Genomic DNA, 22,815 nt, shown 5'->3' on the forward strand with positions numbered 1-22,815 from the left:
TTGTGTCTCATCCTTGCCTTTTTAATTACTAAAATTTGCCCTTACTGAGGGATTTTGAAACCATGCTTGACATATTTCTCCTTGTTTTACTTACTTGTTATTTAACCTTGTGAAGATGCTGGACTTCTTTTTATTTAACATTCCTAATCTCTGCTATTCCTCATGTTATTTTGGCAGTAGAAATGAGAATATATACCACTCCTATGGTTCACATGCAGTTTCCTCACTGTAGCACCTGCAGTTCTTTAAGCCCATTCACTGTCTCCAGGTCTTTGCATTTCCAAATCTCCCTCCTCTCCGTTGTGTCCTGAAACACCGTGCCTCTGCCCAGAGGTATTGACCTTCCTTGTGAAGTTTACTTTGTTCAACCCGTAGAATAATTGGTGTTGAATTTTACAAATACTTACTTCTGAAATGAGCTCTGTTTTTTTGGACACATGAAGTCATTAAAATTTCAGGTATTCTTTCATAAAAATAATTGTTGCAATTAAAAACTGGTTCACTGTAGCTTTTGCTTAAAATGCTCTTAGATTCTTTTTATTTCTTTCATGACTAAGACAATATATGTACAAAAGTTACATATATTTTCAGTGGTCTTTGTATAGCTGTGAAATTTTATATATTACATATACTGCTTTGAAATGAACTAAAGTCTAACATCTAAACTGCTCTTTCTTTTCCTTTCTCTGGATTCCTTTTGATTAATTGCCTGATAATGTGAATGGTGAGTGTCTTTTATAATAATGTCATCTGCATATGTCATCTATGTAAGGAAATAATCCTTTAGTGCAAAATTGAAATAACTGTTTATAGTAGCATTCATTTATTGGTATTTAAAATAACTGGCTCTGTATTCTGAGAAGAAATCTCTGATTTTGTTTCTTTAAAGGATATTAGCAAACTATTTTCTGCAAAGCAAAATGTGTGGGATCTTTTTTGCCTGTTTTCATAGTCTAAGATTAGAATTTTGTTTTAAGTAGTTATTTATTTGAAAGACAAAGTTACAGAGAGAAAAGGAGAAAGGGAAGGAGAGAATAGAAAGAGAGAATGAAAGAATCAATCTTCCATCTGCTGGTTCACTCTCCAAATGGCCACCAGAATTAGGGCTGGGCCAGGTCAAAGCCAGGAACTTCATCTGGGTCTCCCACTTGGGTTGTGGAACCCAAGCACTCTAGGCCATCTTCTGCTTTGTCATGGACATTAACAAAGAGTTGGACCTGTACTAGAGCAGATGGAACCTGAACCAGTACTCCAGTGGGATGGTGGTGTCACAAATGACAGCCTAACATGCTGAACACATCTGCCAGCCCTAAAACAAGTTTTTTAGAACATTTTTACAAGATTTATTTATTTTTATTGGAAAGACAGATCAGATTTATAGAGAGACAGAGAGAAAGATCCTCCATCTGTTGGTTCACTCCCCAAGTGGCCTCAACTGTCCAAACTCAGCCAATCTGAAGCCAGGAGCCAGGAAATTCTTCCAGGTATACACATGTGTGCAGGGTCTAAAGACTTAAATCATCCTTCACTGTTTTCCCAGGGCAGAAGCAGGGAGTTCGGTAGTAAGTGGAGTGGCCGGGACACAAATTGGCACCCGTATGAGATGCTGACACCTGCAAAGTGAGGATTTAGTCCATGAGCCTTACACTGGGTCCTAGAGTGAGTCTTTATTTGTGGCAACTAGCGTATTTCATGGGAAGTTGTAATCATTTCAGTGACAGAATTATTATTTTTATGGTAAGCAATAAAATGATCTAAAATATACATCATTACTTAAATTAGTCTGAGAATTAGTGTGAGCTTTGATCATCTATCAGAGCAACAAAGTTTTCCTTGTAGCTAGGTTCATTTTCTTTACCATCTTGCCTTTAGCCATCCATCCCATGCTCAGGTTTAAGAGGTACGACGTCTCGAGTGAGTGCCCTTCAGTTTATTCCCTGTTAGTGAACATGTTTTCATGGCTCCTGCTCTAGATACTGTAGCTGAATGCTGTGGTATTCAGCTTTTTCTTTGTGCAATGCTGTGACCCAAAAGGAAATGAACAGTGACATCTTTTAAGTATTTTACATACAAGTATGTGTTCAAACACCATGGCTTGGTCCTTTTTTTAAATATTAAAAGGATATAAAACAGTTTAAATTTCAAAACACCTACTGGTCAGCAGTGTTTAGAATGAAAAATCATGCTCCTTTCTCCTCCAACAGGCTGGAAAGCTAAAAGATGGTGCTCGGTCTGTTACCAGAACAATTCAGAATAACTTCTTTGACAGTTCCAAGCAAGAGGCTATCGATGTTTTGCTGTTGGGAAATACTCTAAATAGTGATTTAGCTGACAAAGCACGAGCTCTTCTGACTACTGGGAGTTTGCGTGGTATGCATTCTTTACATTTTATTTGCTTTATGTTTTATAGTCCCAAGGTTTTATAAGTCCAGTGTTTAAACTGTAGCTGAGTAAAGTGGTTGTAGAAGGAATATTTGCAAAGATAATTTTTAAAAATTGCATTCTTATAAAATGTTTATATTAGTGGTATTATGCAAACATAAACTGAACCCCTTTTGTTTTTATGTTTCTATAGATTGTGTTTCAATGGTAGTTACAATATTGCTAACTATGTACAAGACAAGATTTTATAGAATATTTAAGACTTTTAATATTCAGTAATCTATGTAGAGAAATGCTATATTGAGAAAACCAATTTTTATATTTATTATTCTAATAACTTCTCCAAAATTTTTAAATTTGGTCTTTTGATTGTTATTGCTTGAATATACATTAAATCATATTAATTTCAAATAGTGCATATGATTGGACACTAACTACTGCTACCAGTTTTAATATTTGACATAAGTATATGACCTTCAAGATATGTTTTTGCCTACTTTTGTTGTTTATCTTTTACTAAAATCAGATGATTTGAACTTCCTCTCTTAGTGAGCACATAAAAGTCATACTATGTAGAAATGTAACATTCATTGGACAGTGTAATAAGAGAGACTTCCTTTCCCCTTCCAGTTTTATTGAGGTATAACTGACAAAATAAATCAGACATTGCAACTCTCCTCTTTTTTTTTTTTTTTAACTTTGGAAGCACTGAACATTTTGTTTTACTGTCAGTTTTAAACCAGATCTTAAACCCTAACCCTAAACAGATCTTAATCTTTCAAGTAGGAGAAAATTATTCCTGCTTCAAGTAATGCACTTTTGGATAAGTACTTGGTTAACTAGATTATTGTGGATTCTTTTGGAATTCCATGTCGTGAGAATTCTGCAAGACAGTTAACTACAGCCAGTTCCTCAGGGATCTGTAAATGGTAGGCTGGAGGACTGAGACATACCCAGCTCTAAATCTGACATCAGCTACTGCTTTCAACTTCAGGCTTTCTTCCTGGCTTCCAAAAGTAGAGACTTGACTGATGTGTGTTTTGTCACCTCTTTCCACCTGTGCCTACTTTGATGTGGAGGCATTAATAAACAACAATTGAAAGTAAGTGGTCAAAGACAAGAAGAAAAGCAAAGGACCTATGTTACTCTCAAGCTCAAACATCAGTTATTTTAGTTTTCTGCACATTTTACTATCCTGTAAAATATGCCTTTAAAAAAAGAAGTATAGTCAGTTCTGCTATAACACTTGTTCTGAGAATGGGAGTTTGTTCCAACATGGTTGACGTATTAGGAAACAGTGTGAGCATAATCCAGTTTTGCATGAGCTTGTGCATGACTTTGGCAATAAACAGCACTAAGTAAACAGAGAACAGTACCCCACAGAACTGAGTAGGACACCAAACACATGCACCTGTACACATGCTTGAAACATCTTCCCTGCCTTACGTGGCCACGTGTCGTGTGTGCCTTTCCCCCGGCCGCTGGTGTTTCAGCTTTCCATCTGTCTACAGAAAACTTTTCTTCCATCATTCATGCTGATTCACAAGGACACCGCTTCTGAGGCCCACAGCCATAAGTCAGTGTCCTTGTTTTTCAAGATGGGTCTCCTTATGTATTATATTTATGCAATGTTTAACATGCATATTACTGAGCTCCTGTTTTTATGAGGTTCCTATTCTTTTTGATGTGTCACAGTTGGAGTTTTTGTGTGGTGGTGGTGTCCTTAACCCCATTTTCCCATAGAACTTGTGGCTATAGCAATGTGCACTATTTTGCATAGCACAGTGATATTTTCAGAATGCCTGTGTCTTGTTATAGCTGAACTGATGATACTTATCAGTTGGTGAGTCCTGGTAAGAATGCTAAAAGGTCAGTGTAGTATTTCTTCTATCTTCAGTGTCCTGCAGTCTCTTAGGTCTTCATATTCATGTGCTCCCTTGCTCCCACCTGTGTGCGTGTGCACACATACACAGGACAGCCAGAGACCACACCTAGGACCTTCTGCTTCTGAAATGGCAACGGCCCCTAGGCACCGTAGGATTGTCCTTAGATGGAAAGGGTTTTTTAAAATCAGGTAATGTCATTTATTTATAGTCTCTTCTATACCGTAGCCATCAGAAAACATAGTCATCAGATTGGCTTAAAAAGTTCAGCCCTCTCAGGATGTTTTGTCATAACCTTCTAAATTTAAAGTGTAACATGTTGCTTTACTAATGACTCTTTGTTTTCTTCTTGATGCATCCATAGTTTCTGAACAGACATTACAGTCAGGTACAGTATAGACAATCAATGTATAAATAAAAGCAACTTCTTTGTTTTTCTAAAACTGGTATTGTATATATACACACACACAAGCAAAATAATATCTTGTTTTAATCTGAAAAAAGGTTTTTGTTTGAGAAGATTAAGTACTTTTAACCAGAATGAAGTATATACTATTTTTTGTCTTCCTGTGTCAAATACTTAATTCCAATTAAGGATATTAAGTTAATTTTAATTTTGTTGGCCAACTGTTATGAGAGTTAGATCTCACCATTGATAGACTAATATAAAATATCAAGATGTGAAATTCTGGATTGATTTTAGAGTACTTTAAGACTATTCAGTAGTGTTTCATGAACATGATGTTTAAGAAGGTGTTGTCTCATTTTCTTCAATTTGGTTGACATTTTCTATAACTCTTGCCCTGTACTATGATCGGAAATAATTCTAAAATCACCAAGATTTCTAATGAACTTAGAAGTCTGTGCCTCAGGTCTGAAAGTTACTATTTTCCTTGCCTGTGTAGTAATATGAATCTCACGTACTCCTCTCACCAAGATTTATGATGTTTTAAGCATATGACTGTCGTGGGAGAGACAAATACTTATCAGAAATGCATTTAAATGATGCCTCTTCTTCCCCATAATTAAGATTTTATGTCACTGTAAGATTTGTTTTGCAGGGTTATTGTTCTGAATGTTTTAAAAAGCCATTGATGATTATTATGATTATTATTATTTGAGAAGGGTAGGGAAAAGGAGTGTTTAGATGTATTTTTGGGTTATGTAATAAAACTTTTCTGTGTGGTATGTAGGGATAGACATCTGTTCTTTGGGCACAGCCTCATTATTTTCTTGAGTACATTATGGTGCCAGCCAGTTATGAACGAACTAGGAATAGTTTTTAACCTTTTTTATTCTGTGTAAAAGCAGACTTCACTTTGTAGCATGGCAGCATATTTTTGTTCATATAGCTCATTATCGTCTTGCTGAATATATACACACATATATATATTCAAGATTTATTTAATTATTTGAAAGAATTTATAGAGATGAGAAAGGAGAGACAGAGGGATTTTCCATCTGCTGGTTCATTCTCCAAATGGCCACAGTGGCCAGAGCTGGGCCAATTTGAAGCCAGGAGCTTGTGCAGGTCTCCCACGTGGATGACAGGATCTGTGTCATCTTTTGCTGCAATTTCTAGGTTATTTGCAAGAAGATAAACTGCAAATGGTCCAGTCATGGCCTTAACTTGTGCTCTCATGGGATGCCAGCATCCCTGATGGCAGCTTTATTCACTATGCCGCAACACTGGCCACTGAGTATTTTCAACTATGTTATCGTTATAGAGCTTCTGTGTTGATATAAAATAGATTATAGAAGCTATTTTCATAGTAGTAATAATCAACTTAGGAGGATGAGGAGTTTCTGCTGGGAATGTTGCGGATGCAGTTACCATGTGAAACCAGCAGTCCTTTCAAAGGATCCAGATGTAGTCACAATAATTGTAACGTGTTAACTTACCTTGTTTATTCTCATTGCCTCAAGAGTTATGATTGTGTGGTAAAAGGTGAATGTAGTCTTGATTTATTTTTCTTATTAGTTAAGTGCTAATTAAGGACAAAGTCTGTGTTTTTAAGTTGAAGTCTGGCTAAGAGTCTGTCTAATCCAAGAATTTAACCAGAATGGAATGTGGTTTATAACAGGAAAAGATAGAGGGTAGACAAAATATGAAGAGAAAGGTGGAAAGTTCAAAATCTATTGAACATTTGTTCTTTTAGCACTTATCAAACATTCATTGGCTATGAGACAACTCTTTTCAGTTTTACAGATATTGCGATAAGGTACCAATATTTTGTCCTCAAGGTTTTGATTTTCATGATGGGAGAGAGTTACAGCAGAAGCCAGGTGTAGGTGCGGACCAAGAGTGTCACACATTCTGAAGTTACTGGAGTTTGGATTGTTTGTATAGGCTTTCCCAGTTGAGAAGCTCTAGTCTACAGCATCAAAATCCAGATCGCTTCAAAAGCTGAAACATTTTGGATTTCAGATTTTAGGATTAAAGAAGCTTAATCTGTATACAGCTTTTTATATGATAAAAGCAAGGAGAAGGTAAGGGTGGAGTCCAGGTACAAGTAAGGTGGTTAGAAGAGGCCTCAGGATAGATACAGACCTGGAGGAGGTCATGGAGGAGTAGGGCCAATGCCAGGGCCCTGGTCGGCAGCAGGCCTGGGGGCTGGGAAGTGCAGGGAGGCCAGTGGCTGTGCTGGGAGCCAGTGGGGGTCACTGGGAACAGAAGGTGAGGACAGAAAGACAGGCTGAGTTGTCTGGGGGCCTCCTAGTGGCTTCTACTCTGAGCAAGATGAGAAGCCTTTTGTCATGATTTCATCTTCAGACACGTCATTATCTTCCATAATTTGCATTTTTGTCAGGGAACTGTTAGTCATCAAGCCACCTGTTATCAGTAGAATCTTAAATGTGAATGTTCTCAAATGTTTTTGCTTGGGGAAAAATAGGGGTTTTTTTTTCAGCCCCTTGATGACTATTCAATGAAAGTCAATTGCTATATTCCTAAAAATGACACAGTTCTTAGATTTCATACATTATTAAAAAAAAAGTACTAATTATTTGAAATAGGACTGTTTGACCTGCATGTTTTATGATGTTATTTTGATCTCATAATAGGGGTTTGTTTTGTTTTGTTTTGTTTTACTTTGGCTAATATATCTAATGCCATCTCTACTTTGCTATTCAGTGTGTTAGTTAATTTGCCTAATGCTGAGCTTTGCATTCAAGGATGATTTTTTTTTTTTTGGTGCCTGTGCATGTATCTTGTATGTACTTGTAATGATAATTGTTTTTTCTAGACATCGTATTTCGGTTATGACAAATCAGTTTTTGGTAAATGATTTATTGTGCCTGAAATTGTGTTGTACCTTGTTTTTGATTAGCATCTTCTAAAGTACTAAAGAGCATGTGTGAGAATTTCTATAAGTATTCAAAACCCAAGAAAATTCGAGTGTGCGTCGGAACTTGGAATGTGAATGGTGGGAAGCAGTTTCGCAGCATAGCCTTTAAGAATCAGACGCTCACTGACTGGCTTCTTGATGCACCCAAATTAGCTGGCATCCAAGAGTTTCAAGGTTGGCTTTTCTAAATAGTTTCTTTATCTCTCCACAATTTTGATTCCCCATAGCCTGTGAAAAGTGACTTGTTTCTCTGCTGTCGATGGGACAAACCTTATAAAAATGGATTTTTGCGAGGTCTAGTGTTGTATTGGGTGGGGTTGCCATTTGACTAAGGCTTATTTAAAAGTATTTCTTGGCTCCTTGATTATAGATAAAAGAAGTAAGCCAACTGATATATTTGCAATTGGCTTTGAAGAAATGGTAGAGTTGAATGCTGGAAACATAGTAAATGCAAGGTAAGTCAGCTCAGTAACACATTAGAAAATTTTCTCCTTGGGAAACTTGAAGGATAGTTAATTATTAATATAATGATTGACTGAGATTATATATGAAAGGGAGGCTTTTTAAACAATAAAAAAGCAGTTTTCCAACTTCAGAGTCCCTGGCGCTCTCTATACTATTAAAGATACTATTAAAGATACTGAGAACTTTGGTTAATGTGGTTGTATCTCTTGATATTTATTGAATGAGAAGTTCAAGTTGCCGGGTCAGGGGTGGGTGCTGTGCTCTTAGTGCTGCTGCAGCAGCTGTGGGCTCTACCCCAGTCTGAGGGTAGATTCCACTCACCTGCTCATGCAGACCTTGGGAGACAGCAGTGAGGCTCAGCTGACTGGCTTCCTGTCATCCTGTGGGAGACCTGATTTGAGTTCCTGCCTCCCAGCTTTGGCTCTGGCCCAGCCCTGGCTGTTGTGGTCATTTGAGCTTCTCAGAGAGCTCTCTTTGTGTCTTTCTGCCTCTCAAATAAGTAGATAAAGCTTGTAAGATCACTTACTTTAAAATGGCAATAGTAAACCCATTATATTAACATAAATGAAACAATTTATAAAACAAAGATTTACTAAAAGGGTGGTATTTCTTAGTGTTATGGATTTCTTTAACGTATGGGCTAAGACAACTGAATTTTTTTTTTAAGTTTCATTTATTTGAGAGAGAGAGAGCTTCCGTCTGCTGATTCACTTGCCAATGGCTGCAACGGCTGGGATTGGGTCAGGCCAAAGCCAAGAGCCGGGAAGTCTGGTTCCTCTACTTGCATGGCAGAGACCCAAATGTTTGAGCCACCTCCCACTGACTTCCCAAGCACATTAACAGGGAGTTGAATCAGAAGTAGAGCAGCCAGGACTTGAACTGGCGCTCCAATATGGGATGCTGGCACCCAGAGCAGCAGTTTAACTTAACAATAAATCCACAGTGCTGGATTCTTGGATGTACTTCTATTGCTTTGCCAGACACATTAGCAGGGAGCTGAATTGGAAGTAGAGATTTGAACTGGCACCCATGTGAGTGCTGGTTCATATCCCCACGGCTCCACTTGTGGTCCAGCTCCTTGCTGATGTACCTGGGAAAGCAGCAGCAGATGGCCCAAGTACTGGTGCTCCTACTGCCCACATACAAGAAAATTGGGGTTACTTACCTTACCTTGTGAGCAATGATATTCTTTGAAAAGAGCTAATAGATTAGATTTTGAAGTATGGTGTTCTTTTGGTCAAATTTTGGAGTTTTGTTTTTAAAGAAAACAAGCAAAAACAGCTTGCGTGAAGATTTGACAGTCTTAAGAAATTTGAATAGATGAAGGTATAGTTGGCATTGTGTTCTTAAAGAAGCTGTTATAGTCTGTTAAAAGTTTCCCCTTTAATATGTTCCTGTAGCACAACGAATCAGAAGCTCTGGGCTGTGGAGCTCCAGAAGACAATCTCCAGAGACAACAAGTATGTGCTGCTGGCGTCAGAGCAGCTGGTGGGCGTGTGTTTGTTCGTTTTCATCAGACCACAGCACGCTCCCTTCATCAGGTCAGTGAGCCCAGCCCTCTCTGAAGGCCACTCCCTACCAGACTGGCTGCTTGTTGATCCAGAGAAGTGTGCTCATAGCTCTTGCTTTAAACTGTGTTTGTCAAGAGTCACTGCTGGCTTCACTCTATTGGTTCATAGACTTGTTCTCAAAATACCCTATGATGGATAGTCATATTATAACATAATGTGCATTGCTAGATGAAGCTGTTGGAATTTCCAGTCTTTGATTTAGAATTCTTTGCTTTGAAGGGATGTTGCTGTTGACACTGTGAAGACGGGGATGGGCGGTGCGACCGGAAACAAGGGAGCAGTTGCCATCCGAATGCTGTTCCACACAACCAGCCTGTGCTTTGTCTGCAGCCATTTTGCTGCAGGGCAGTCACAAGTCAAAGAAAGGAATGAAGATTTTGTAGAAATAGCACGGAAATTGAGTTTCCCAATGGTAGGTTCTAGTTGTCTATTCTTGAAGGTAACTTTCATCTTATTGTAATTGACCCCAAATTCTAAATGGGGGATTTTGTCATTTTAAGATAATCCCCTAGAGAGAGCAACAATACCCACCTAAATATTTCATATGTCATTGCTCTTGTCTTAAAGGAAGAGGGTACAGAGCCGAGGGACAAGTACATTTGAGGCAAAAAAAAATATAGTTGTAAAACATCGATTGCTTTCACTTTAAAATTCTAAATATTTCCAGGGAAGGATGCTCTTTTCCCATGACTATGTGTTTTGGTGTGGTGATTTCAACTATCGAATTGATCTCCCCAACGAAGAAGTTAAAGAGCTCATAAGACAACAAAATTGGGATTCTCTGATAGCAGGAGATCAACTTATCAATCAGAAAAACGCTGGGCAGGTATGCACATTCTTGGGGAGATGCTTGGATTAGAAAATAGCCTACTTTTCTTAAGCAGAGTGTTTGTTTTCTTGGAATCTTTTGTATGTAAATATGTATCTGAAAGATTAACAGGGAATTACCATTCCTTTAAAAAAAAAAAAGGACACAGAATAATGAAAGAGATAGTTGTGTAAGATTATTCACTTTCAATTTTTTTTTTTTTTAGGTAATAGCTTAAATTCAGTCTTGAGGGCTGTTTGCAGGGGGTTAAGATCCTATGGCAATTATTTTTTCTTTTGTTTCTCAGATCATCTATCTTACTTCTTAAAACTTAGGACTATGAAATTTTGGGAACATATGTAAAACACGAATTTAGAAGGTATGCCACTTGGTAAAATGCCTGGGCATCATATAACTTTAATTCTAATACTCTCAACACCACTTAACCTCTTTTAGTCTCAGCTCCTAATCAAGAATCAGATGCCAGACCAGAGAATTTCAAAAATTTAAACAGTTGTAAAGGGTTCATGTAGCTCAAAGGTCAGGAAGCATTTCCACACTGATGTTTTTGTGTTTAAAAATCTGATGATCAAACAAGTGATGTGATAAAGGCTACACTTTGGATTTTTTTTTTTTAAGCTTTATGCTGTTCAATCAGAAGCATCCATTAGATGCACAGAAATTTCATGTGAGAGTATCTAGCACTTCATTGGTGTTGAATGAATGGTTATCTGAATGAAAACACAACTTTTTTGGATCTGGACACTGTTTGCTTTCTGTATTTATCTTAGATTTTTAGAGGCTTTTTGGAGGGAAAAGTTACCTTTGCTCCGACATACAAATATGATTTGTTTTCCGACGACTATGACACCAGTGAGAAGTGCCGCACCCCTGCTTGGACAGACCGCGTCCTCTGGAGGAGGAGGAAGTGGCCTTTTGACAGATCAGGTCAGGAAGTGGATGTCACTGTTTAAAGGGACTAGTGCAGATTTTATGATGAAGAAGGGATTGGTATAAACATCAGATGAGAGGCCTACTTTCTTTCAGCACAGATTGCCTAGCATAGAACAAAATTTAAAAGTGAAAGTTTAAAAAATGCTTCAAATCTTTTTATAATAGTTTAATTTTTCCATCAATTTCAGTAACATGATTTCATATAGAGAGACATGGACACATTTTTTTGTTAGGTTTTCATTTGAATGCTAATTCATTTGTAACTAGAAAAACTTGAGTGGCTTGCATATTTATTTTGAGTGGCCATCGCCTATCAAATTATTTGTAAAATACTGTTTGCGAGGTGGATGCTGTGACACAATTAGGCTGCCGCCTGTGGTGCTGGCATCTCATGTGAGTGCTGGTTCATATCCCCACGGCTCCACTTGTGGTCCAGCTCCTTGCTGATGTACCTGGGAAAGCAGCAGCAGATGGCCCAAGTACTGGTGCTCCTACCGCCCACATACAAGACCTAGATGGAATTCCAGTCTGTTGACTTCAGACTGGCTTAGCCCATGCCATCAAGGCCATCTGGGGAGTAAACCAGCTGATGGAAGACACCTACTCTTCCTCTCTTCCTCCTTCCCCCTCTTTATCATTATTTCAAATAAACAAAAATATCTTTATAAAGAAGAAAAAAAGACACTCACACTATTTAGTCACAGGCCTTTAAATAATTTCAGCAGTAAAGCCAAGCCTTAGTTTTTCCAAAGTGAAGAATAACATAATAAAAGATAATTCTTACCAAAACCCTTTTTATTCTGTTAAGTATTCCTGGTATTTCAGCCTTAGCTAGGAAGATGGTCTTTTCTGCTCCACTCTCCAGATGTCCACAGTGGCTGGGGCTGTATTGGTCCTGAAGCCAGGAGCCAGAAATCTTATCAAGGACTCCCATGTAGGTGACCAAAAGCAAATGACTTGAGCCATCACTGCTGCCTTCCAGGGTCTGTGTTGGCTGGAAGTTGAAGCTAAGAGCTGGGTCCAGGAATGGAATCCAAGTGCTCCAGTGTGGGATTACCTGGGAGTGGCCAGGAGGGTGGCTGCCAGCCCCAGGAGATAGGTATTACTTACATACTCTGTCCAGTTTATATGGCTTTTCTTGTGTTTCTTCTATTCTGACTGCAGCCGAAGATTTAGATCTTCTGAATGCCAGTTTTCAGGATGAAAGCAAAATCCTCTACACGTGGACTCCCGGCACTTTACTGCATTACGGAAGAGCTGAGCTCAAGACTTCTGACCACAGGTTTGAAAAATCCAGTGTTCACGTGATACTGTAATTCCCAGAAATGTGGTCTTTCAAAAACATGGCTAATGCCTCTCTCTGCTTTAGGCCCGTGGTTGCTCTCATTGATATAGATATATTTGAAGTTGAAGCAGAGGAAAGACAAAACATTTATAAAGAAGTAATTGCAGTCCAAGGCCCACCAGATGGTACGGTGTTGGTCTCCATCAAAAGTTCATTACCAGAAAATAATTTTTTTGATGATGCATTGATTGATGAACTTCTGCAGCAGTTTGCAAATTTTGGTGAAGTTATACTCATAAGGTAAGTAAAATATTTATTGTCTGAAAAAGCCATGACTAATAAAACAGTAAAAATGACTAAAAGTCACTTTATTTAGTGTTTGAATAGAATGAGTTTATTTCCAGTTTGAAGAAAAAAAATGATATATTAGATAGTGAAACTTCATGTGAACAATTAAAGACAAATATGTGAGAGCTTGGATATGACACGTCAAGGTTCCTGTACAATGTAGCATGTAACATCTGAGATGGCTGTTTTATTTATTGAAGGAGAGATAGGCGTTAAGTGCTTTTTCTGCTGTTGATTTAAGTATCTTTGATTTCCATCCAACAGAAATGTAAGGAATGGACTCACCCATTCCAGCTTTGATTCCCCCATTTCCTAGCTTTGAACCATCTGCCTTTGACAGACCCAGGTGTCTCTTCCCTTATTTTAAAAATGTTCTGTACAATTTGTACAATAATTTTGAAAACTGGAATGATGTGTGTGTTTGAATTTCTTAGGGAAAGAGATACTATTAAATTCCTTTCTGCCCTGTTCCTTTGCTGTTGGGTACCTTCTGTACATATTTGGATAGATCTCTGTGCTGGCGACTGGAACAGAGAAGCTGGAGACAGGACTGCTGTGTATTTATAATCTCTCTGGGCGGATCAGCTTGTGTCTAGCAGCTTCCTGAGCCCTATGCAGCACAGCCACAGAGTGAAGGTTGGATGATCTCTGTAGGGTGACACCACAGTCCCTTGCAGACATGGAGCAAATGGAGAAGAAATTGTTTAGACTTTGCTTATATATATATATATATATATATTTTTTTTTTTTTTACCACATTTATCCCAAAGCTTTAAAATGAAACAGAACGAGACATTTGAAATCTTAAGGCTCTAGGAAATACATAAGGAAATTTCCAGGCTTACAGATGGAAGTGAGTTTTGCCAAGTGCTGAAATGCCAAGTTACAGGAAGCATCGAGTGGAGTGTGTGAGTAGGCAGGCAAGCAGCAGATGATTGTCTCCATAAACAGATGTGTAATACAACACTGAGCTGGGAAGGATTCAGATTGCTGAAGAGATGAAGCAGTGATGCAGGAGAGACCCAGTCTCTTAGGACCTTAGTGTTAAAGTACAGCCAGACACCTTCCCCCAAATTACTAGCAAACATATCAGTGAAAAAGCAGGACATCACCCTAGTGTAAAGTTGTCAGGGAGCAGGCGTTTGGCTTGGAAGCTGAGATGCTAATAGATGATATTGAGTCACCTAGGTTGGATTCCTGGCTCCAGCCTGCTGCCACCCACATGGGAGAAGTGGTGACTTTTAGCCCAGTCCGTGCCCCAGCTGTTGTGGACCACTAGGCAGGAACTAATTTTGTCTCTCTCAAGCTTAATTTTTTAGCTTCATAACAAGTGGAGTTAACAGATAAGTTTATAATTGTGTGGTGTTCTCCACACCTCATATATTCTCTTATACTCTATGACAACCAAGTTGGAAAAGAAACAGCAGACAAAGTAACAAGGAGGGGCCGGTTGGAGCGCTAGGTTAAGTTCCAGCTGCTCTGCTTCCAAATCAGCTTCCTGCTAATACTCCTGAGAAAGCAGTAGAAAATGGCTCAGTCATTTGGGCCCACCCACGTGGGATACCCAGATGGAGTTCCGGCCCTGATCTTTACACCATTTGTATGTGAACCTGCAGATGGAAGATCTCTCTCTGAAATGTCACTTTCTCATTTCCTTCCGTCTTAGTAGATTATTATCTTTTAGCCCGGAATCAGACAGGTGTTAAGATGAGACTGAAATCTGTGAACTGCTTTGTGTTTATGTTAGAGGAGCCCTGAAAATGTGGATGGGACAAACTTAGATGCCTATAGATGTTTGTACTGAGAAAAGTCCAAACTTTTTCTCTAGTACATGAAAGTAGGAAGAACATACTGCTAGAACTTGAAGAATTCCTTGTTAGAATTAGATGTGTGAGGGATACATTGTTAATTTGGATAAATGACTAAAAGAAAGATACCTTTATGATACTTAGATAAGAGTGATCTGTATTTCAAATGCACAGCAATAATAGCATCCTGCAGCTTAACAACCTTATGCCAAAGAAATCGAGTCAGTTCTCGGTCGCGCTTGAATGATCGTGGACATTGTTCCCAGCCCTTGACTTTTATTTTTGTTCTTTTCCTTTCTTAGTCCATATGAGGAAATGAGTATGTGTGCAGATACATGTCTTCACTTCTCTCATCTTTGAAAATCTGGCAAGGACTAGGTGGTTGTGAATAGTTAAACCACAAAATTGTTTCGGTTAATGAAACTGATAATATTCTAACCTGGCTTTTCCTTTTTTTAAAAAATGACAAGCTTATTATAAGACCATATTCATCAGAACTTGTACTTATGTCCCCCACACCCTTTTCTCTGAGAACCCTTGTGATTCAGAATTACAAACTTAGTTATACCTAAGACCATTGAAATCTCAAGAGAGTAAATATCTTATCATTGACTCTGTAGTATTTTTACTGACAACTCCCTATCATTTTCCCTGCTCAAATCAATTCTGTCTTGAGTTAGAATATATTGTGCCAAAGGAGACTCGGACCTTAGCCCTGTAATGCAGTCTCCTTGTGGAACCTCTTGAACCAGTTACCTCACCGCTGGCCCTGGTTTCCTTGCCAGTGAAACGCTTGCAGATTTGGATTGGATAGCAGTGATCACAGATGCAGCGACCCGGGACCGTTTCTTTTTCTTATTTTTTAGCCTAGAATTGGAAAGGAGTTGGAGAAGTGTCAGGGCAGAGTGCCCTCCCAGGCCCCACTAGCCCTACTCTTCTTCCTCTTTTTTACTCATCTGCAAACCCTGGGCGGGCTGTGTCAAGAGTATAATTCTGCTTTTGTTTTTTTACTGATTTGTCTTTTTTTTAGATTTGTGGAAGATAAGATGTGGGTTACATTTTTGGAGGGAAGCTCTGCCTTGAATGTTCTGAGCCTGAGTGGTAAAGAGGTAAGGTGGCATTTGTTGGATTCTAAGCTAATTTGAAATTCAGCCTCTGATGATCATATTTTTTAGGCATACAGCAAGATGATCTAAATGCATTTTCAGTTAAGAAGGGTACAAAACCTAGTATGCTTGAGAAACTAGAATTCTGACAGGCCTGGGCTTTTTTCGGTCCCTCCCAAGAGGGAACTGTATGAAGAAGCATTTTTATGAGGATGCCTGTCCTTGACCTTTGTGTTCAACATAGCAGCAATATTCTAACAAGAGAAATAAACAAAATGCATCTGACTTTGAAAAAAAAAAGAAACTAATAAATTTGACTCTTTGCTAAATTAGGGAGGGAAAAAAGAAGAAGAAAGCATTATTACCACCTAATTTGCTTTCTATTATGATGTAAAAGGATTTAAATTTTTAATTGGAGTTGATATTCTGGCTCGTGTAGATAGTAGGAAAGATTTCCAACAAATGAAGAAAATGCTTTATAAGATAACAATGGAGGAAGGTACTCTTTGTTTTTTAGGAACTTAATTTTATTGACTTTATCATGTTACTATTCAGTTAGTTTTTCAAGCATAGATAAATTGTTTTCATACATAAGTCTATCTTACTGAAACATTTTAGAATTTTTTACTTGATGGAACTATTCTTGGCCTAACATGTCTTTATTCCTCCAAGTGTTACTTCTGTCATTTTTTTTCCTGAGTCTATTTATTTTTCTCAATTCTTTCAAAATAATTGCGTTTCTATGTGTGTGGTTAGTACCCAGGACATTTTACAGCATAGCAAAATTCCTTCCATGGTGGGCAACTCTGTTGTGTTACTTCCAGCTCTTGGAGGAAAAAAAAAGTATGCATGGGTGTTGCTTTTTAAATCAGTGTTGTACGAATTTGTTTATTTTCCTGAATGTAATATTCATCTGTTCATGCAAAAGTAGATCAGGAAGGGGCCCAGCACGGTAGCCTAGCAGCTAAAATCCTTACCTGGCACACTCTGGGATCCCATATGGGCGCTGTTCTAATCCCGGCAGCCCTGCTTCCCATTCAGCTTCCTGCTTGTAGCCTGGGAAAGCAATCGAGGACAGCCCAAAGTCTGCATCTGTGTGGGAGACCCCGGGGAGGCTCCAGGCAACTGGCTTTGGATTGGCTCAGCTTTGGCCGTTGCGCTCACTTGGGGAGTGAATCATCGGACGGAAGATCTTCCTCTCTGTCTCTCTTCCTCTCTGTATATCTGACTTTGCATTAAAAGTGAAATAAGTAGATCAGGCAGGGCCAGCATTATGGTGCCCTGAGTTAAGCCACCACTTACAGTACCAACACCCCATGTCAGCATGCAGGCTAGAGTTCCAGCTGCTCCACTTCTGATTCAACTTCCTTCACATTCACTGGTAAGGCAGTGGATGATGGTCCAAGTATTTGGACCCCCCCATCACCCATGTGTGAGACCCAGGTGGAGTCTTTGGCCTGATCATTCAGGGATTGAACCAGCCATAGGAGATCTCTCTCTCGCTCTTTTTAGTAAATAAATCTTAAATATATATATATATATATATATATATATATATATATATATATATATATATATATGAGTGTGTATAAATCAAGAATTCACATTTTTAAAAAGACCATTCTTTTATCAATATGAAATAGTCTCTGCTCACTTTCCATGTATATATGTGTGATGTGTGTAAGCATCATATAATAATACACGTTCACACAATGTAATATACATGTATGCAGTTAGATTCAGAGACACAAATGTTGCCAAGTCATCAACCTTACTGATCTTTACCTGAGTATTATGTTATGGACTTCTTTCAATTCAAAAAATATGTTACTTTTATTGGATGTATGAATTTTGTTGTGTGAACAGTATATAATTTATTTAAGCAAACTTCTATTAGTAGACACTTGTATTTAATTTTTTTTAAAGATTTATTTATTTTTATTACAAAATCAGATATACAGAGAGGAGGAGAGACAGAGAGGAAGATCTTCCGTCCGATGATTCACTCCCCAAGTGAGCCTCAACGGCCGGTGCTGTGCCGATCCGAAGCCGGGAACCAGGAACCTCTTCCAGGTCTCCCACGTGGGTGCAGGGTCCCAATGCATTGGGCCGTCCTCAACTGCTTTCCCAGGCCACAAGCAGGGAGCTGGATGGGAAGTGGAGCTGCCGGGATTAGAACCGGCACCCATATGGGATCCCGGGGCTTTCAAGGCGAGGACTTTAGCCGCTAGGCCACGCCGCCAGGCCCTGTATTTAATTTTTAATTATCTCAAAACCAATATTAACATTGCAAGCTTTGTCATACTATTCATTAGGTTAAATTCCTAAATTAAACTTAATTTGTCAAACAATATAGACATATTAAATTTTGATACTTGTTACCAAACTGTCCTTTGGAAAGCTTTTGCTAGAGTTCGTAATGTACTTGGATTTGTCTGCTCCCTAATGTCCTAATTGGTAGCAGATGTTTGTTTTGACACTTACAGTTGAAATGAGGATTTTTTCCTGGCACACAGTCTGTTTGACTAATGAATCTTGTGGCTAATGGCAGATTTTAAAAAACATTTTCTTGATACATTGACAGAACATGGTATAACTTGGTCGTAATGTATTGATTTTCTTAGATCATACCCAGCGGAAAGGTTGCTCAAATTTATAGCAAAGACAGAGTGGTAGCTTCACAGATGTAAATGGTCTTCAATTCTGTCTGTATTCCTCTGACATTTGAATTGATAAAACCATATAGTTAGCATATAGCAGTTAACAGCATAGCAACTCTTGAGGCCATCACGCCAAGTCAGGAAGAACCAAATCAACAGAACATATGTTTCAAAGATTTTCTGCTGGCTCTTGTAACTGTTTCATGTGGGAGTAATTGTTTAATATGTAGGTTAAAATTGAAACATAAAATTTTGCAGCAGAGTTGTTGGTAAATTTATATCTGGTCATGAAAAAATGCCGACTACAGTAAAGGGAATTTGAATCTGTGAAGTCTGGAAAAGAATGCCTTTATGTAGAACCTCAGTCTTTTAAAGGGGAGATCTAGAACAGTCTTTTAGCTACTTAGACTGTGTGACAGGATTTTGTTGAATCAAGTCTAACTAAACTAGCTGTCTATATCCCAGTGCATTGTATGAATAAAGCAGCCCTTGAATTCCAAAATAGTGAATTTCATCTCTTTTACTTAACTAGTTATTGAATCGGACTATAACTATTACTTTAAAAAGCCCAGACTGGATAAAAAATTTGGAAGAAGAAATGAGTCTAGAGAAAATTAGCATTGTGTTGCCATCATCAACAAGTTCTACCCTGCTTGGTGAAGATGCCGAGGTCACAGCTGATTTCGACATGGAAGGTTTGTGTAGTAAACACATTTACTTCTGTACTTCCTTCCCATCAGTCCTAATTTCCTTCTTTCTGGAGCACACATAGCAGCATTATTAATTAGAGTCTGTGTTTGTATTCTGCTGTATTTATCTTGTTTTTCTTTAGATGTTAATTGTATTGTAATTGTGTCTTACTCAAATATTAGAAGACCTGCATACATATTATATTTGGTCTCAGTAGTTAAGTTTAAATTAAAATCCCATATGGGTGTTTTCAGAGCAGAAATTGATTTTAAATAATTAATAATTACTGTAAAAAGATAACTTTCAAGGTAATTTAAAGAGATTTAGAGTGGCTGGGAACATACATTTGAAGTTTAATCCACCTGTAAGTATAACCAATTGAAGTTTTGAGAATTTGGAACAGATCATTGAGATTTAATAATTTCTTTAAACATGATTAAAATATGCTTTCATGCCAACACTATATGCTATTTTATTCTGACACATTTTTACCATATTATGATACCATGTGCAGCTATGTACCACATGTAAGAGTTGGCCATCTAGCAAAATTATCTTGTTTTTGCCTTCTCTGTTCATTACTTACTTAGGTCACACATGTTTATATGGTACCTTTTATGTACCAGGTACATGTTAAGTGCATTAGATGTGAGAACTGTAATGTTTGTTCTCCCAGAATACTCAGCTTAATGGATGGAGAAGTTATCAGACACTTAAAATAAAGTGAGATTAATACAATGGTGCTGTGATCATTCAGGATAAAGTCAGGAAAGGGTCCATGTTTCCACTAGCGGAAGTAAAAATAATGTTGAGAATCTGAAGACCTGAGCGAGACTTGGATTAAAGACAGTGGATGGCATGACCTAGGGAGGGGCCATGTGCACAAGCCTAGAGGAGACAGGATCAGAATTATTACACAGATATGTTTGTAGGAAGCAAATGAAACATGCCAGAGAAGAAACAGGCAGGAGTGGAACATGTCGGATTTAATATGTTGGTGAGCTCAGTGAGTCCAGAAATGAGCCATTGGATACAGCAAAGTGAGGACGAATCAAGTGGCAAAGAGCTATGAGACTCTTGTAGCTTATAATGAAGGAATAAGGACATAACACGGAAGGAGTGGTCAGCAGTGTCTGTCCCACAGAGGGATGAGAAGAAATGAAGACAGAAACTTCTGGTTTAGTAGCTGGGAGGGAAGCTCTTGGTGCCGTTCCTGAGAGGCCTGCTAGTGGAATGGAAATCCAGGTGAGAGAAACTGGTAGGAAGGGAAGTTCGTGCAGAGGGAGTGCCCCAACTCCTCGGAGAAGTTTGGCAAGGGTGGCACTGTGCTGTAGTGGGCAAAACCACTGCCTAGGGTGTTGGCATCCTTTATGGAATGCCAGTTTGAGTCCCAGCCACTCCACTTCTAATCCAGCTCCATGCTAATGTGCGTGGGAAAACAACAGAGGATTGGCCAGTACTTGGGGCCCTGCATCCGTGTGGGAGACCTGGATCAAGTTCCTGGCTTCCGCCTGGCCCAACCCCGGCTGCTGTGGCCATTTGGGGAATAAACCAGTGGATGGAAGATTGATCTCTCTTCCTCTCCCTCTCAGTAATTCTGCCTTTCAAAAAAATAAATAAATCTTACAAAAGAGAAAGGTTTGGCTAAGATTGGAGAAATAAAAAAGGGGCAGTTGGTCCAGAGAGATTGGAGACTCCACTGATGGTTGTTTTTAAATGGGAGAGGCTTCAGAATACTTCATAGTGATGGGAAAGCTGATAGCAGTAGAAGAATGAGGCAAATAATAGAGCGGTGTTCCTGAGAACACCCGGGGCGGGGAGAAGCACCTTGTTCGTTCGGTCCACAGACACCTGAGGGCCAGCCGCGTGATTGGCCTCCAGCATGGGGGCATGTTGAAGGAAGAATCCTCTTTTCTCAGCTGAAGTGGTGAAGCTGTGTGCAAGCGTGGGACAGTTGAGTGTTGGGAGAGGTGAGAAGCTTCATGATAAAGCTCCTGAGGAGCCTGGGGTGGGGAGAGTCAGCAGGGAGTCCAGGAGAGACTGAAGGCCACTAGAGCAAAGTGCCCGACCGGCAGGATGGTGGGGTTTCTGGAACAGCAACACTCAGCAGGCGAAGGGTAACGATGCAAAGGCCAAAACTAAAGGGAAAAGTGGAATCAGTGCGGGATTGACGTTCTGTCAGGCAAGTACAATGCAAGAGTGGTGAACTTGAGGAAAGATTGAGATCAAGAACCATAGAACCTGAAGCTAGATGTAAAAAAAAAAAAGAAAAAAACTGGGGAGGAGGGATTAGGATGAGGAATGATGAAGCTGTGTAGCTGAGATCGGGAGAAGTGAGAGTGACTAAGGAGAGGGCCTGGACAGTCAGGAGGTGCTGGTCAGAAGAAAGTGTCTCGTTTAGTATTTCAGGTTGGCTGCAGTTCTGAAGGGTGTGTGTTTGAAGTGGAGGTGAGTCTAAGGACAAGGCCAGGGTATTTTGGTTTTTGAATGTGTTACCCCATGGAGATCTGGATATTGTGAGAGATATTAGGACCCCGCTCACTATTTGGCTCTCAAGTCTTTGATGGATGGGTTCAAGTGCCCTGGAGGGTGGAGGCTGGAGATTTGTCTGCCAAACAGGGTGTTCAGTGTTTTACATAAACTCTTGATGGCATAGACCTAAAAGAACAAGAGGGCTTTGTTCAGGATTGAGAGTCATGTTCAGGAATCGGAATTGGGTTGTAAGGACGCTCTTGAGCCACAGGTTTCATTCTGAGGGGAAGTGGAGATGAAAACACCTCAGAGTCGAACTGGTCCTCAGTTTACCCCAAGAGGGTCTGTGCTGAGTCAGGGGAGCAGGATGGGAGATTTGCAGGGAGAGCTGTGAGTTGGCCAACACTGCCAGCAGCAGTGAGGCAGGGGAAGGCATGGGCCTCATGGAGGCAGCCCTGCTTCAAGTGGTCAGTCACCCCGTGCAGCTGGCTGTTGTAAGAGAACAAGTCTGTTAGTATTTTTCTGTAAGAGCATTTATGTTAGTTGTGGCTTGATTTGTATGAAATGTTACGCATGGCTACGTATTTCATCCATGTATGTTTGCAGTGTCATAATGTTAGAATGTTTCTGGGGTGTGTTTTTAAGCCACCTCTGAGGAAGTTACCACAGTGGTACCTTGGCTCACCTTCCTTCTCCCTAGGTGATGTTGATGACTACAGTACTGAAGTGGAGGAACTGCTTCCTCAGCACCTCCAGCCCTCCTCAAGTTCCGGCCTTGGCACTTCCCCGGGCTCCTCGCCCCGGACCAGTCCCTGCCAGTCACCTACGATAGCAGAGTGTCCCATACCTGCGCTTCCCACCAGACCAAGCCGGGCACCCTCAAGAACTCCTGGACCTCCAAGTTCACAGGGTAGGCTGAATTTGAAAGTTTCATCTGGCTATCTCTAGCCAATGTGTCTGATTTTTGATAGTTGTGTGCGTATGCTAAAGTATACCCTGTTTTCTCTACATAAAAAAGAGGAAAATTTGGGGGCCT

The 22,815-nt window shown here is 39.4% G+C and overlaps 1 protein-coding gene across 9 annotated transcripts in view; it reads left to right on the forward strand.

Moving 5' to 3' along the window:
• The window catches only part of SYNJ1 (synaptojanin 1), a 78,664-nt gene that overhangs the window by 39,686 nt on the left and 16,163 nt on the right, over window positions 1–22,815 (forward strand). For 6 of the 9 annotated variants that reach the window (XM_058661701.1, XM_058661703.1, XM_036494738.2 and 3 more), the window contains 12 exons: window positions 2,205–2,370; window positions 7,595–7,786; window positions 7,983–8,067; window positions 9,478–9,618; window positions 9,868–10,060; window positions 10,316–10,474; window positions 11,248–11,404; window positions 12,575–12,692; window positions 12,780–12,995; window positions 15,882–15,960; window positions 19,150–19,312; window positions 22,480–22,689. In XM_058661701.1, the coding sequence (XP_058517684.1) occupies window positions 2,205–2,370; window positions 7,595–7,786; window positions 7,983–8,067; window positions 9,478–9,618; window positions 9,868–10,060; window positions 10,316–10,474; window positions 11,248–11,404; window positions 12,575–12,692; window positions 12,780–12,995; window positions 15,882–15,960; window positions 19,150–19,312; window positions 22,480–22,689 (1,879 nt within the window). The remainder of the gene's footprint in view (window positions 1–2,204; window positions 2,371–7,594; window positions 7,787–7,982; window positions 8,068–9,477; window positions 9,619–9,867; window positions 10,061–10,315; window positions 10,475–11,247; window positions 11,405–12,574; window positions 12,693–12,779; window positions 12,996–15,881; window positions 15,961–19,149; window positions 19,313–22,479; window positions 22,690–22,815) is intronic. The other 3 variants (XM_058661702.1, XM_058661708.1, XM_058661704.1) reach the window with 1 other exon arrangement.

This window comes from Ochotona princeps, chromosome 3 (assembly GCF_030435755.1).
Source record: "Ochotona princeps isolate mOchPri1 chromosome 3, mOchPri1.hap1, whole genome shotgun sequence".
NCBI lineage: Eukaryota > Metazoa > Chordata > Mammalia > Lagomorpha > Ochotonidae > Ochotona > Ochotona princeps.